The 15226-nt window shown below is 55.7% G+C and overlaps 3 protein-coding genes across 5 annotated transcripts; 2 read left to right on the forward strand and 1 right to left on the reverse strand.

Moving 5' to 3' along the window:
* The first annotated feature begins 1266 nt into the window (after window positions 1-1266).
* LOC113997794 (early activation antigen CD69-like) lies at window positions 1267-3806 on the forward strand. The gene is made up of 6 exons (XM_039389400.1): window positions 1267-1297; window positions 1975-2145; window positions 2463-2549; window positions 2651-2835; window positions 2938-3038; window positions 3202-3806. Exons 2-6 carry the CDS (start codon window positions 1977-1979, stop codon window positions 3314-3316), a joined length of 657 nt encoding a protein of 218 aa, XP_039245334.1. The 5' UTR covers window positions 1267-1297; window positions 1975-1976; the 3' UTR covers window positions 3317-3806.
* A 2515-nt stretch (window positions 3807-6321) lies between these two features.
* On the forward strand, window positions 6322-9189 carry LOC113997795 (C-type lectin domain family 2 member L-like). Its single transcript, XM_039389394.1, has 5 exons — window positions 6322-6351; window positions 7296-7488; window positions 7951-8105; window positions 8327-8436; window positions 8642-9189. Exons 1-5 carry the CDS (start codon window positions 6322-6324, stop codon window positions 8808-8810), a joined length of 657 nt encoding a protein of 218 aa, XP_039245328.1. The 3' UTR covers window positions 8811-9189.
* Window positions 9190-10694: 1505 nt separating this feature from the next.
* LOC113997799 (C-type lectin domain family 2 member B-like) lies at window positions 10695-15226 on the reverse strand. 3 transcript variants are annotated; one of them, XM_027739927.2, is made up of 6 exons: window positions 15031-15226; window positions 12494-12651; window positions 12191-12301; window positions 11719-11900; window positions 11346-11446; window positions 10695-11039 (listed from the first exon to the last, which is right to left on the reverse strand). In XM_027739927.2, exons 2-6 carry the CDS (start codon window positions 12579-12581, stop codon window positions 10880-10882), a joined length of 642 nt encoding a protein of 213 aa, XP_027595728.1. In that variant the 5' UTR covers window positions 12582-12651; window positions 15031-15226; the 3' UTR covers window positions 10695-10879. The 3 variants fall into 3 exon arrangements, with proteins under 3 accessions (XP_027595728.1, XP_039245335.1, XP_039245336.1); XM_039389401.1 differs by lacking the exon at window positions 15031-15226 and adding an exon at window positions 12759-12938; XM_039389402.1 differs by lacking the exon at window positions 15031-15226 and having other exon boundaries at window positions 12494-12726.

Consider the following 15226-nt stretch of genomic DNA (forward strand, 5'->3'; position numbering starts at 1 on the left):
TTCACCCCAGCTCTGCAAGTGGAACTGCTGGGGGAACATCCCAGTTGTCTGGCCATGAAATATTTACTGAACCCCAGAATATGTTGAATTGGAAGGCACCTCACAAGGATTATGGAGTCCAACCCTCAGCCCTGCCCAGGCCCATCCCCAGGAGTCACCCCCTGTGCCCCAGAGGATCATCCAAACCCTCCTGGAGCTCTGGCAGCTTTGGGGCTGTGCCCACTGCCCTGGGGAGCCTGGTCAGTGCCAACCACCCTCTGGGGGAAGATCCTTTTCCTGGTATCCAACCTGACCCTGCCCTGACACAGCTCCAGCCATTCCCTGGGGTTGGCATGCAGAGGGACCTTGAAAAGTCCTCCAGCAAAGCCTTGGACACTGTCTTCCAGGGCACACCCCTGGAAAAGCTGCAGCCCATGGCCTGGACAGGGTTGCACAGGAAAGCAGGGATGGAGCCGCTTGGCTTATTATTATCTATAGTAATATAAAAGCATAAAAATAACTCTTAAGTATCAGGAACCAACATTATATGACCCTGAGAGAATCTCAAGGGGAGCTCAGCAACTTTAATGCAGACATGGTGAGATGTATCCATGTGTGTGTGAAATTGTTTGGGAGTATTTTACTCCTGCTCTGTAAATGCTTAATTAAAAAGTAGATATAGAGAAAAGTCACTAACAGGAATTTACTGCTGATTTAACAGGGTGCATAAACCATGAAAAAACGGTAATAAATTTTTTTTTTGTACCGCATGGTGTCCATGCCCGAGTGTGTCAGGTGGAGGCATCATCCAGCTTCCCAACCGTGGGCGGGGAGAGCTGGAAAGGGGCTTTTTGGCAAACCAACTTGTGGTCACTGGCACAGATATCAAGATCCAAGCTCTTGCCTTTCAGGGTCCCACACCCTTCATCCACCTCCGGCAGGTCCCCAAACCTGCACGACAAAGGGTTTATTGGCTGAGAGGAGCAAAAAGTGTCCCAGTCCTGCCGCAATGGAGACAAAGGGGTGTTTCTCTTGCCCTTTTCCTGCACCGTTTCCCGCTGGAGGTTCCCGTCTGTGAGGGCGGTCTGTGCAGTGCAACCTCCCCTCTGCCTCGTCCCTACTTTCCTCGGCGAAAATCTCCCCTCTGCCTCGTCGCTTCCTTCCTCAGCGAAAATCTCTCCTCTGCCTCGTCGCTTCCTTCCTCAGCGAAAATTTCTGCTCTGCCTCGTCCCCGCCTTCCTCGCCGACGTCACGGGCCCGTCGCGATAAAATGCTCCGGCCATCAAGAAATCGAGGCGGCAGCGAGCGCATGTTCGAGGTGCAGATGGAAGCGCCGGGGCTCGGGGAGCGGGAGGGGGCGAAAAGGGGAGTCTGCCCTGGGCCGGAGGAGTGCCGGCGGTGCTGGGAGCGGGCTCTGGCAGGCACCGGGGGTGAAGAGTTTGGAGCGGCCGCCCCCGGTGGCTCTCACCGGGTCTCAGCCCGGCCCCGCGCAGCCCGATCGCTCATCGCGCCTCATCGGCCGCGGGGTCGGGGAGGGGGCCACCGACCGGGCCGGCGGGGCTGTCCCTGTACCCAACCGTGCGCCCCCGTCGGGGATCGTCCCGCTTCCTCCCGGTCGGGCAGAGTTGGCTGCCCCGTCCCCGGGAGTGTTCTCGGCCAGGTGGGACCGGGCTTGGAGCCACCGGAGCTGCTGCGAGGTGTCCGGGGCAGCGGGGGGATGGCATGGGCTTGAAGGTCCCTCCCGTCCCAAACCATTCTTGGATTGAATTCATGCAATCTTGCAGCCATCCTGGAACGATCGCAGCGTTGCTTTTCTTTCTGGTCCCCGGCAGTGACTCATTCGTCAGCGCTCAGGGGCCTTGGGTTCCAAACTTCTGGAGCAGGAGCCGCTGGGCACAGTCCCCCTCTCTGGACTGTTCTCTATGTATTCTCTACAGTCTGACACAGTGCTCCTGTTAAATCTGCACTCAAAGAGGGTTTTTATTTCACCCCTAGCGATGCCTCAGGTTCAAGACGGGGCTTGTCCTGGTCAGGAAGGTGCCTCTTCTAAGTTTGCAGTGATTCAAGATATGGACGGTGAACGCAACTGGAATGGTGAGAATGCAGAGGAGCCCCTGAGTCACCAGGATGGATCAGAAACAAGGAAGACCCTCAGAAAACATCTGGGTGAGTGCAGGGCCACCTGTGTCCTGTAGAGAGGGGACAGTGTCACCCCACGAGGGCAGGGCTGGCAAGTGGGAGGTTGCTCCAGGGGTCTGCTAGAGGCCTCGTGCTCTGCTTGGCACCAACAACAGTGGCTGGTGCCAACAGAGGATGGGGCCGGCAAGTGTGAGGCTGCTCCAGGGGTCTGGAAGAGGCCTCTCGGCCCTGTCAGTGGCTGGTACCAACACCCTTGGCTGCCCCAGTGTTGGCTGGGGGGATGTGAGGGCTGGGCCTGCTCAGCAAAGCCCTGTCCTCACATCCAGTGGCTCTTCCTCCTCCAGGCAATTGGTTCAGATCCCGCCGAGTGGTGACTGTGCTCCTGGTGCTGTCTGTGCTCCTGAACGTGGTGGCCGTGGCTGTGCTGTCAGGTAAGGAAGGAGCAGCTGCCTCAGCACAGAGGCAGCTCTGGGCACAGGGCAGGGCTCCCTGTGGAGGGGAATCCTCAGACGTTCTCCCTTTCTCTCTCCAGGAAAAAGTCATGGAGAGATTCCAGTTACACCTAAGGGTCCACAGTTTGTGGCTTGTCCTGAGGACTGGGTCGGGTACAACAGGGTCTGTAACTACTTCTCATGGGATTGGAGGACCTGGGAGCAGGCTCAGCATCGATGCTCTGAGCTCGGGGCCTCCCTAGCCGTGCTCAGCGACAAGGCAATGGTGAGTGAGGGGCTCTGGGGGGTGTATGGGTGACAGAGGAGAGGCTGAGGGGGGTTCCTGGGCTGGGGCAGCTCTCACTGCCTGCTCCTCTCTCCCTCCCAGGGCTTCCTCTTCCGCCTCAATGGCAACCTGGATTACTGGCTCGGGCTGTGGAGACAGGGCGAGAGGTTTCAGTGGGTGGACGGCAGCAGCTACAACTCCTCGTGAGTCCCGGGGGACGGGCAGGGGATGGGGGGGATGAGGCTGCTGGGACTGTCCCTCCTGGGCAGCGCTTGTCTCCTCATCTGCTGGGGGGAATGGGCAGAGACGACCTGTCCTGTTAACAGCCCTGCCCTGTAACAGCACTGTCTCTGCTCCTCATTGCAGGCTGGAGGTCCTTGGCAATTCAGAGTGTGTGTACCTGGCGGATCATAAACTCAGGAGTGAGGACTGTTCAAAACAGCTGCCGTATCTCTGCAGCAAACCCCAACCTCACCTGTAATAGAAGTGAGGGAGAAAGGACCTTCTCCATCCTGAAGACTCACAACTTTCCTTCTTCCACTAGCACAGGGATGTCCTTCCACAGATGAACATTTGCTTTGTGACACATCTCAGCACAACCTCAGGAACCTCGGTGCCTTTTGTCATTGTCACCTCAGTAGCTGGTCTCAAGGAGGTGAACCTGCAGGGACATGATGTGGAAGTGGACGTGTGCCTTCATGGACTAGGGGTTTCTTTCTCCAGAAGTCTTCCTCATCCTCTATTTATATTTACTTTAACAGTTTACACTATATGCACTATATTCAAGCCCTATAGTGCTTGAATGCTCGCGTGTGAAGTATTTTTCCATTCCTGAACGCTGTATGAATCTATGAATGTGAATGTACAATGTCCTGATTGTGGCCTCAGCAGAGTTACTGTATCAGTGCTGCCGCTGTGCTTCTCTCTCTTTCTCCTTTTTTTACATTTATATTAAAGTTTGTACGACCCCACGGCTGTCCCTCGTGTCCTGGTCGGGGCGGGAGCTGCGGGGGCCGCTCGCCCCGTGCGGGGCCCGGAAAGACCCGAGGGAACGTCCCGGCGGGTGCCGGGGGAGGGGGGGGGGCACGTTCGCCCTGAGAGAGCCAAGATGGCGGAACGCCCTCACGGTTCCACCAATCAGCGACACCCACTGCGGGGGGGGGGGGCAAAGCCTCTTATTGGCTGTTTGACCCGTCACTCTTGGCTCCCGCGCGCTGATTGGTCACGGCCGTGAGGGTGGGGCACTCCCACGAAGGAGTCCACGCAGTCGTCGTCCCCGGAGTCCTGACAGCACCGGGAGCGACGGCAGTGTCCGGACCCCGGTGAGGCGGTGGGTGAGGAGCTCGGACGTGGCCCCGGCCCAGGTGAGACCCGCGCTCGCTTCTCCTGGGGCTGGAGGCGCTCGGGGGTTCTGGCGGTTTGGTCCTTCCCCGCGTTTTAAAGGTGGATTTGGGGTCCCGTTCAGCCCAAATGGTTCCGTAACGCAGTGAGAGCACAGGTCCTCTGAGGAGAGGCTGAGGGAGCTGGGGGGGCTCAGCCTGGAGAGGAGGAGGCTCAGGGGAGACCTCCTCACTCTCTACAACTACCTGACAGGTGGGGGCAACCGAGTGGGCTTCGGGCTCTTCTCCCAGGAAGCAGCGGCAGGACAGGAGGGCGCGGTCTCAAGCTGTGCCAGGAGAGGTTTAGGATGGATATTAGGAGGGAATTCTTTGCAGAGTGAGTAATCAGCCATTGGAATGGGCTGCCCAGGGAGGGGCTGGAGTCCCCGTCCCTGGCGGTGTTGAAGGTGAGACTGGATGTGGCATCAGTGCCATGGTCTGGGAAGCACGGTGGGGTTGGATCGAGGGTTGGACTTGGTGATCTCGGAGGTCTTTTCCAACCTGGTCGATGATTCTGTGAGAGACCACTAGGACCCCAGGATCGCCTGGAATAAATGGTGGGAAGGGGACCTTTTCCTCCATCCTGAAGACTCAACAGCTTTGCATCTTCTCCCAGCACACCTCAGCTCTCCACCTGCCTTGCAGTTGTTTATCTGCACCACCTCAGAGCCTGGTGCCACGGATACCTCAGTGCAACCCCTCAGGGTCACCTCAGTGCCTGGTGTGAAGGGGATGAGCCTGCAGGGAGGGGAGATGATGTGGAAGCCCATGTGTGGCTGCCTGAAGTGGGGACTCTGGGTTTCTTTGTCCTTCTAGAACCATCCCAGAACTCATCCTGCTTCTCTAACAGTCCACAGTTGTACCCTAACCCTGTATACATGTATGATGCTGCCTATCCGGAGTGAAGCAGGAGATCCCACGTTCACTTTTGCAATAAAACCTTGGGAAATCCCCCCCGTCCCTTCCCCTGCTCCCCCTGCCACTTTCCATGATTCCATCCCAAATGTCGGAGCCTTGGAGCTCCCAGGGGTGACGTGGGGCTGCTTCCCAGTGCTCCCAGTCTGCCCAGTCACCCTGGAGGGCTTCAGGGGGGGCGATGGCACACAAGTGCTGCTGGGGGGGGTCCCACCTCACTTCTGTTTGTTTTGTGCTTCCCGAGTTGGGCAAAACCGATTTTTGGACTTTTCTGCCCGAACTCTGTCCCCCTCCTCCGCTCGGGCAAAAGGGATTTGGGGCCGTTTTTTCCCCCTTTTCGGAGGGAAATCGGGTGCGTTTGTGCGCCGCGGCCGGCAGGGGATGCGCACGAGCCGGGAATTCCCGCGGACATTCCGGCGGACATTCCCTCGGTCCTGTCCCGGCCCCGAGCGGCCCCCGCAGCCCCCGCGGGACCCCAAAATCAACTGTGGGGGCAGCCCCAGAAACCAGGACTTGGCCCCTCAGGCGCTTGGAGCTGCACGAGGGGGGTAAAGGATCCCCCGGTGTCCCCAGGAGCAGCTCTGCCCCCCCAGAACCGGGCCGTGTCCTGACCGATGGGGCTGAGGGGGACAAAGGGGGTGTCAGACAAGTGGGGAAAAACCCCCCTAAATGACCGGGGGGTGTCAGCTCCTCCTGCCCTGCCTGGTTCTGACCCTCCCATGGCTGCAGCATTTCTGCCACCACCCCATCCCTGAGAGATGCTTTTTGGAGAAGCAACACCAAATATCACCTGTCATGTTTCAGCCTCACCCCCCAAAAAACCTCAATCAGAGGCTTTTTGAGTTAATTTAATAAATTAATTTGATTAATGTAATAAATTTCCACCTGTTCGGCCCAACCCTGCGCGTGTTCCTGCACCTCCAGGTGAGCCCCCCCCCTCCTCCTCCTGGCCGGGGACACCCTAAACCCTTTCCTCAGGCACAGGGGAGACTGAAGAATATAGAGATATGTTTAAAAAAAAACCCCAAAGAAACATAAAAGGCCCGGTTGGTGCCATTTCCGGGGACCGGACGCGTGTTGGTCATGAGGTGAGAAGGTGTCCGAGGCTGGTGTCGCTCTCCGGACACGCCAACGACCTCCAGAGCCACCGTGGCTGGGGAAATGGGTTATGCCAATCTAAGAAATCCTGAGAATGGACCTTCTCCAGATGAGAAATGTCCTGGTGAGTGTATTTTGGGGGGAAAAAGGCTTATTTCAGGCCCTGGGAAGAGTTTTGGGTCTGTTATCTTTGGGATCTGTTCGCTCCTCCATCCCTGCGTTCAGGTTTCCAAGCTCATGGGGTGGCCTTTGAAATGGGATCTGGGATTGTCCGGAGCAAGTCAGAGACAGGAGAGGCTGGAAAATCTCCAGAACTGGAAGAGTTTTGTTTCCCAGACCCTTCACTTGGTGGCCAAAAGGGGATCCCAGGAAGCCCCAGGGGAGCCACCACCCCTGGGAGGGCAGCAAAGGGGCCGAGCCCCATCCAGACCCCGGAGGAGTCGAGGGCTGGAGGGACCCACAGCCACCAACTCCCAGCTGGAAACTGAGCCCGTTTGGGAGTTCCCAGGTCCTGCCCTCTGGCACTGGGTCCTTGAGGCTGCTCCCGAGGCTGCTGCACCCCCTGAGCCCCCCAATCTCCCCCGGGGGTGCTGCCCTGGCTCGAGCCCTGTCAGGGGGGATTTATGGCTTTGGAGGAAGCAAAGCAACCAGTAACTTCTGCTTGAACTCACAGCTCAGCACAGGGGTTTGGTTTTGTTTTTTTTTCTCTAACCCCCCAGTCTTCTTCATGTTTTTTAAGCTTAAATGTGACCTCTTCCAGCTCCTGCCCTGTGCCCGTGGTGGCACAGAGTCCTCCTCACAGCCGGGGCTCTGGGGCACCTCGTCCTGCTGGTGCTGGTGGTGCTCTGAAATGTGAGTGGTGAGTAACCAGCTCTTATCTCCATCTCACACCCTGACAAGATGCCTGGGAGCGGAAATCTGGGTTTGTTGCAGCGGTTCAGGCCCTGGAGGGTTGGTGCAGACATGAGAGCCAAGAGCAAAACCCCCTCTGGGCACACCTGGAGCATCCCCAGGAACAAGGGAGGAGGGCAAGACCCGTGGGCTTCGGGCCTATTTCATTAACTGCAGGGCAAAACCCGACCTGTCTCTGTGGGGTTTGTGGTTTGGCTTCAACTTCTCACTTTGCTCCCAGTTTTTCAGGGCTCTCCAGGTCCTGAAAGTGACACCAGAGTTGAGATCCAGGCCAGGAACCAGACGGAGCGATGCATCTTCCCGTCCCTGGTGCAGTACTTCTGCCAGCCCCAGGGGCAGAGCCCCCCAGGTGAGCCCCCTTCCCACCTGGCTCTGCTGGGAGAGGCTCAGGTGGGACCTCGGGGGGCTCCTCCTGTGAGGAGACCCTGCATTGAGGGTTCTTTGGCAAAAAGGAGCATTTTCAAGGAAGAATTCCCTTTTCCATGTGATTTTTGGCGGTCCTACCTCCCCGGAGAAGCACGGTCAGCCCAAGGGGGGATGTTTCTCACCACCCTTCCTGCACCCCAACCACCCACTGTGTCCTTTTCGTCACCCAACTGAATCTTCTTCCTCCCATTCCTCCCCCTCCTCTTTCTCTTCGTCCTCCTCCTCCTACTCTTCCTGTTCCTCCTCCTCCTCCTTCGTGGTGGCAGAGAAGAAAAACCACAAGGGTGGGAAATAACTCAAGGGTTTGGTGCCTTTCATTTGAGGGGTCGGGGAAGACCTTGCCCACCTTTGGGGTGTCTCATTCATGGCCTTTCCTCCTCTCCAGCCTCTGCTGGTTGCAAGTTGTGCCCCCAGGACTGGCAGCTCCGTGGGGAGAGATGCTACTGGCTCTCCAAGGAATCGGGAAACTGGACTCGGGGCCGGGAAAGCTGCAAAGATCAGGGCTCTGAGCTGGTGGTGCTCAAGAACGAGGCAGAAATGGTAAACAGGGAGGAAAAGGCTTGGAAAGGACCCAGAAGTCCTGGGGTTTTAGGGGGGCAGGGGAACAAAAGGCTCCCAGCAGCAGGAGGGTTTGGGGTTCAGAGCACGGGCCGCTTGTGTCCCACGGATTTGGGGGGTCAGGTTTGTTCTGTGGCTTTGCACCCCACGGAACTCCCCATGGAGAGATTTTTTTGGAGCAACTGGTTCCTTCCACGTCCCAGGAGAACATCGAGAGTGTCACAGGCAGGCGCCCGTGGTCGGTGTGGGCTGGGTTGAGGTCACGGCAGAAGGAGTGGACGTGGGTGGATGACACCCCCTACGACCCCCACAGGTGAGTGTCCAAGGTCTGGGGGGGTAAAAAGCAGCTTTGGTCCATTTGAGACTCTGATCCACGTCCACATATCGCTGGGGTCCATGCAAGGGTCTCTTATTCCTCTGGCAACACTCTGCAGACCAAGAGTTGGGGTCCTGGGGAACATTGGGGTCACAGGGCACGTTGGGGTTGGTTATGGGGCAATAAACCCTTTGTTGTGCAGGTTTGGGGACCTGCCGGAGGTGGATGAAGGGTGTGGGACCCTGAAAGGCAAGAGCTTGGATGTTGATGTCTGTGCCAGTGACCACAAGTGGCTTTGCCAAAAAGCCCCTTTCCAGCTCTCCCTGGCCATGGCAGGAGACGTTGGGAAGCTGGATGATGCCTCCACCTGACACACTCAGGCAACGGACCCCGTGTGGTATAACAAAATCATTTATTACAGTTCTTTCATGGTTTATCCACCTCGTTACATCAGCAGTAAATTCCAGTCAGTAGCTTTTCTCTATATCCATTTTTTAGTTAAGCATTCTCTGCCCCGGAGAAAAACACTCCCAAACAATTTCATGCACACACGGATACATCTCACCACGTCTGTATTCAGATTGCCAAGTTCCCCTTAAGTTTCTCCCAGAGTCACATAATCTCGCTTCCCATCACTTCAGTGTTATTTTTATGCTTTTACATTACTGTAGATGACAATAAGCCAAGCGGCTCCATCCCTGCTTTCCTTTGCAACCAAACTGTCCTAAAATAAACACACATATTCCAACACCCGTCCCTTCGGTGTCTTCACTGTGAGGGCAGTTCTGTGAGGGCAACTCTGTGATGATGGTTCTGTGAGGGCGATTCTGTGAGGGCAACTCGAGGGCGATTCTGTGAGGGCAATTCTGTGAGGGCAATTCTGTGAGGGCAATTCTGTGAGGGCAATTCTGTGAGGGCAGTTCTGTGAGGGCGACTGTGAGGGCAGTTCTGTGAGGGAGGTTTTGTGAGGGCGAATGTGAGGGGGACTCTGTGAGGGCAGTTCTGTGAGGGAGGTTTTGTGAGGGCGAATGTGAGGGGGACTCTGTGAGGGCAGTTCTGTGAGGGCAGTTCTGTGAGGGCAGTTCTGTGAGGGGGACTCTGTGAGGGCTGTTCCGCCATCTTGGCTCCCTCAGGGCTCCTTCAGCCACCCCGGCACCCGCGGACTTTCCCTCGGACCTTTCCCCACCCTGCATGGGTCAATCAGCCCCCGCAGCTTCCGCCCCGACCAGGACACAGGGACAGCGGTGGGGTCGTACAAACTTTAATGTAAATGGAATAAATAGAGGAGAGGGAAGCAGAGCGGCAGCACTGATACAGAAAGTCTGCTGAGGCCACAATCAGGACATTGTACATTCACATTCACAGTTTCATATAGCTTTCAGCAATGGAAAAATACTTCACATGTGCACATTCAAGCACTATAGTGCTTGAATATAGTGCATACAGTGTTATGGATGTAGACTCCTAGCGTGTAAATATAAAGTAAATATAACTAGAGGATGAGGAAGACTTCTGGAGAAAGAAACCCCTAGTCCACGAAGGCACACGTCCACTTCCACATCATGTCCCTGCAGGTTCACCTCCTTGAGACCAGTTACTGAGGTGACAATGACAAAAGGCACCGAGGTTACTGAGGTTGTGCTGAGAAGAAACCCCCCCCGTCCTGTTCCAGCACTGCGCCGCTCCATCCCCCCCTCCTGAGTCTCCCTTTCCAGGGAGAAACAGATGGGGGGGATGGAGGGGATGGACAGGGGGAAAACGGGACACTAGGGAAAAAAATTCCAACATCTCTCTTCAAACCCAGGACAATATTAAACAGGACAATATTAAACAGGACAATATTAAACAGGACAATATTAAACAGGACTGCCCCCAACGCTGATCCCTGGGGGACACCACTGGTGACCGGATCCCAAATGGATGCAGCTCCATTCCCACCACTCTCTGGGCCCGACATTCCAGCCAGTTCCTAACCCAGCACAGAGGGCCCTATCCAGGCCATGGGCTGCAGGTTTTCCAGGAATGTGCCCTGGGAGACAGTGACCAAGGCTTTGCTGGAGGACCTTCAAGGTCCCTCTGGATGCCGACCCCAGGGAACAGCTGGAGCGGTGCCAGGGCAGGGTCAGGTTGGGTCTCAGGAAAAGAATCTTCCTCCAGAGGCTGGTTGGGCACTGCCCAGGCTCCCCAGGGCAGTGGGCACAGCCCCAAGGCTACCAGAGCTCCAGGAGGGTTTGGATGATCCTCTGGGGCACAGGGGGTGACTCCTGGGGATGGGCCTGGGCAGGGCTGAGGGTTGGACTTGACGATCCTTGTCAGGTCCCTTCCAATACAAGATATTTTTGAGATATTCAGCGAAAATTTCCCAGCCAGACAACTGAGATGTTCCCCCAGCAGTTCCAGTTGCAGTGCTGGGGTGAAGCTCCCTCATCTGGTTGGAGATCTAGGGTGAAACTCCTGTTTTGGGGTCTCTTAATTTCCCCTTCCACAGGACATAGTCATTGGGGCGGCTGCAGATCCAGTTCTTCTCCGTGTGGCACAGGGACGAGCTGATCCACCAATAGTACAGGTACCCACAGGGTCCCTCACCCCGCACCTCAAACCTGCAAATGGCAACGGGACCAGAGTCAGAAAGGGAAAAGGAAAAGAAGGAAACTCCCCCTCAAAAAGAAATTAAGAAGAGTTGGGATTTCCCCTCTGGCAGAGAAGAGCTTTGGCTGGGGGGGGTCTCTAATTCTCTGATCAGGGTTGGGGGGCAGCGACCTCGGCCCATCCCAACCCCCCATGGAAAGCCAGGAGCTGCCTGGACACGGGGCAGGAGAAGGTGCCCATCCCAGGATGGGGCATCCCAGACTCCAGGAAATCCCTGGGGCCCACCCCGGGGCTCCAGCACGGACACAGGGACCCACCTGCCGTTCAAGGCCGTGCCATTGATCCACTCCCAGCCGTTATCCCTCATTCCCAGCCCGATCCAGTGGTTTGCTTCGCCTTTATAGCGCAGAAGGAAGGCCTGGAAGGCAAAGAAATGTTGGCTTTGGCCAGTCTTGCCTTCCCCACCTCCTCTTTCCCTCCTGTGTCCACCCCCAGCCAGACCTGGGGCTTTTCCCAAGGGGTTGGCTCCCGGCTCCAGCACTGGCAGCACTTTGGGGCCAGCCTGGGGGGTTTGGGGCTGGTTTTATCCTCTTGGTTTCCCTGTGTTTCCCACCCCGGTGCTGCTGCAGAGGCTCAAGCCCAGTCCTCACCAGTTCATCCCAGTCCTCACCAGTTCATCCCAGTCCTCACCAGTTCCTCCCTGGTGCTTATGGTGGCCAGGGAAGCTCCCAGGGCCTCACACCTTTCCTGGCCCGTGGTCCAGTTGCCCTCAGGCTCAGAAAAATAATAGCATTTTCCTTGGAAACCAGGCCAGGTGTCTGGGCACACGTGGGAGAATTCCGGCTCACGGAAAGGGGGTCTCACACTGAGAACTGAAACACAGAAAGCTGAGTCAGACACGTGGGCAGCCCTGAAAAGCAGCAAAATGGGGTTGATTCCTTGGTTTATTCCAGCAGCTGGAAGAGGAAATTGGGGGATGATGCTCTTGGAAAAGGTGTGACCGAGTGAGGAGCAGGTGCCTGGAGCAAAGTGCAGGGAAAAAGGGAGTCACCCACTTTAGGAGCCTCCCTTGATGCTGGGAAAGTCCCAGGATCCTCCCATCTCCCAAAACAGAGGTGCCTGGCCCGGATCCTCCCCGAGGGGGTGCCTGGGTGGGACTCACCAGTCACTGCTCCAGCCAGGCTCAAGCTGAGGATCCCCAGGAACACACTCAGAGTGAGGAGAACACGCACCTTGGGGGATGTTCTCCGGTCTGGCTCGGTTCTGTAGGACCCTGGGGCAGGAAAGAGCAGGGTGAGGATGGCCTGGCTCCTCTCCCCTCTGCTTTGCCCTCCTGTGCTGGACCCTCAGTCCATTCCCAGCCCCACTCAGGCCCATCCAGGCCCCCCCACTGGTGCTGCCCCAGAGCGAGATGCTCTTTCCACACCCCGCCCTCCCCTGGAGCTTTTGGTTTTCCCAGCATTACCACATTTGGACTGTTCCTCTGGATCACTGCAGGTGTTCAGGGCTTCCTCCTGCCTTGAAGAATTTGGCTTTTGGGTTTCTTTCCCCATCCTTGCAGAGAAGCCTCAGGGCCCGGGGCTGACGTTCCCTGGGCTCTGTGGGGTGGATGCACTCAGCAGCCTGGGGTGGAAGGAGAGGAGAGGCTGAGGGGACCTGCAGGGAGCTGAGAGCTCCTGGGCCACAGCCCAGTCAGCCACCCCCGGAGTGTTTGGTTTTCCCAGCATTACCACATTCACACTGTTTCTCTGGATCACTGCAGGTGTTCAGTGTTTCTTCCTGGCTTGAAGAATTTGGCTCTTGGGGCAGCCCTGACAGGGTAGGGTCTGTCCCAAGCTGAACACACATCTGGGAGAGGAGGCGGCACAAAGGACAGAGGGAGGGGAAAAGATAAGGAAGGGAAAGAAAGGGGAGGGACTAAGATTAAAGAGGAAAAAACAATCCCAAACAAATTAAGCAGAAAGGAAAGAGAAAGACAAGTTTAAAGGCACTTTAACTATTAAATAAATAAGTCATTGAGAGCTCGCAGGTTTGCAGGGGACAGGAGCCTGTTCAGGGCTCAGGAGAGCCACTGAGGGCTCGGAGCACAGTTTGTGCTTTGGGGGCCCTTTTGCAAAAACACACAGGGTGGAAAGTAGGTTGTAACAGTTCACAGCACCTGTTCTGCTCGGGTTTTCTGTTTGTGGCTCCCCATGAGCTTCTTTTGCTCTGGTTCCCCCCCCTCCCCGTGCCCACTGTTGTAGGAGCACGACCTGGTTCCCTGCACCCCCAACCAACAGGGACAGCAGCTTTTGGTCCTCTTGGGTCTTCTGTAAGTTACCAGAACCAAATGGACCAACAGAAGCTCATCAGGAACATGTCCTGATAAAACAGCAATATTTCATTGCAAGGTGAGCTCTGAAAGCTGCAAAGGGGCAGATTTGTTTGTGGGTAAATGGATGTGAAAAAAAGCACAAAGCGGTTCCCTCAGAGGGGATTTGCAGGAGGAAACTCAAGGAGTGCTCAGATGCAGCATTTCCAGAGCCGTGAGAGGGTTAAATTGGTAGGAGAAAGGAACAAAACCAGGATGAGCCAGAAGAGGGTGGTGCTTCAGCACCCTCAGATTTTCCAAAGCTGAACAGGACAAAGTTCAGAAATGAAAAGAAGTCATATCTTGAGATGGCAGAAGTCCAAGTGCACAAGTTCAGCCCCCTCATTTCAAGCCAAAATTTCAGTCCTACTTTAATTTCTGCGTCACAGTGTCAACAAAACAATTCAACAAATTCCCTTAAAAGGACCCCCAAAGGTTCACGTTGTAAGACCGCCCCTGGTGCAGCCCGAGCTCCCGCCCAGGTTCAATCCCTCCCAAGCCCACTGTGTTTTCCAGCTGATTTGCTCCAGCTCCCCCCAAAATCACTGTTTAACAAATTAAAGTCCTTTTTATATCGTTATTTGCCTCTTTTCACCACGACTTTCTCATTTCTCTTCCCAAGAAGCAACCCTGTCAGCAACAAGTGGCTGAAAAAACCCAACAAAACCACTGAAGAAGCAGCAAAAATGACAAACCAGCCCAACCCCACAGCAGACACTCAAACCAACCCCATGGCAGCAAAAGCCTCACCAAACCCAGATGTAAAACTGTGACTTTTGGGGTTTATTCTCCCCTTCCCCTTCAATGTGCCACGTTTAATTAATCAGGTGGTCATTGCAGCCCCCCCAGAGACAAGACCATGATGTGGGGGCTCAGCCCTGTCCCAGCCGCGGCTTACTTGGCAGGGAGCACCCACCACCCCGAGTTTGGCAGCCCAGGGGCTGCTCTGGAGTACTCACCTTGACAGGGCAGCTCTCAATGTGTGGGAGATTTCTCTGAACTGAGTCATTTGAGCCACTGAGCTGGGGAGGAGAGTCAACCACAGAGGCCTGGTTTTGACTTTACAGCTCTCTGGCCTGTTCCCTTGCAAAGCCATGGGGGAATGTTTCATACTTTTACAAATCGGGCAGTACTGGCTGTTCTCCAGCAGATCCTGGTGTGATTCATCCAAGGAACAAAGGCATTTGTTTTGCACCTTGCTTGCTTAAAAATATTTAAAGGTTCCCAACCAAGTGAGATGTCATGGGCTCGCCTTGGTTGGTGCCAGATGCTGCTCTGTCACCCCCTCCTCACCTGTGCAGGGGACAGAATTATTCCAAACTTTCACCCCGTGAAAGCTGTACAGTTCGGAACCAGAAGAAATTAGAAGCTGTTGGAGATTTATGACCACCATCGTGACATCTGAGAAACCTGGGGGGAGGTTTTTGGCTGAAGGGGTCCCATGTGGCTGCTGGCCTATAAGGCTGGGATGGAGGCCCTGCACTTTAAATACCATAAAAGATGGACCAGAATACACCCAACCAACCACAAATATTGACATAATAATATTTATGACCTTGTTATACAGCCCTGTCCCAGCCGTGGCTCACTGTGGGCAGGGAGCACCCACCACCCCGAGTTTGGCAGCCCAGGAGCTGCTCTCAAGAACTCACCTCGCAGGGCAGCTCTCAGTGACTGTGAGATTTCGCGGTAGGGTCGGTTTAGTCATAAACTAGGAAACAAACTCCGCAACTGACACAATTTCAATTGTTTTTTGCTCTTCTCCAGCAGCTTCTCAGTGTGGTTTAATTGACATCAGGACACATCGCTTCCCATTGGCTGTCGGGGGCTCTCCATCGCTTCCCATTG

Source organism: Pipra filicauda, unplaced genomic scaffold, assembly GCF_003945595.2.
Source record: "Pipra filicauda isolate LSUMZ 115617 unplaced genomic scaffold, ASM394559v2 scaffold725_size179387_pilon, whole genome shotgun sequence".
Lineage (NCBI taxonomy): Eukaryota > Metazoa > Chordata > Aves > Passeriformes > Pipridae > Pipra > Pipra filicauda.

Bases quoted from the DNA above. Each gene is read 5' to 3' on its own strand.
- LOC113997794 (XM_039389400.1), top strand. From the start codon at position 1,977: ATGCCTCAGGTTCAAGACGGGGCTTGTCCTGGTCAGGAAGGTGCCTCT. The intron at 2,550-2,650 runs GTAAGGAAGGAG...TTCTCTCTCCAG, and splicing joins GGCCGTGGCTGTGCTGTCAG to GAAAAAGTCATGGAGAGATT. The intron at 3,039-3,201 runs GTGAGTCCCGGG...TCCTCATTGCAG, and splicing joins GGCAGCAGCTACAACTCCTC to GCTGGAGGTCCTTGGCAATT.
- LOC113997795 (XM_039389394.1), top strand. From the start codon at position 6,322: ATGGACCTTCTCCAGATGAGAAATGTCCTG. The intron at 7,489-7,950 runs GTGAGCCCCCTT...CCTCCTCTCCAG, and splicing joins CCAGGGGCAGAGCCCCCCAG to CCTCTGCTGGTTGCAAGTTG. The intron at 8,437-8,641 runs GTGAGTGTCCAA...TTTGTTGTGCAG, and splicing joins ACCCCCTACGACCCCCACAG to GTTTGGGGACCTGCCGGAGG.
- LOC113997799 (XM_027739927.2), bottom strand. From the start codon at position 12,581: ATGGGGAAAGAAACCCAAAAGCCAAATTCTTCAAGGCAGGAGGAAGCC. The intron at 11,901-12,190 runs GTGAGTCCCACC...TCTGTGTTTCAG, and splicing joins CCTGGCTGGAGCAGTGACTG to TTCTCAGTGTGAGACCCCCT. The intron at 11,447-11,718 runs GTGAGGACTGGG...TTTGCCTTCCAG, and splicing joins TAAGCACCAGGGAGGAACTG to GCCTTCCTTCTGCGCTATAA.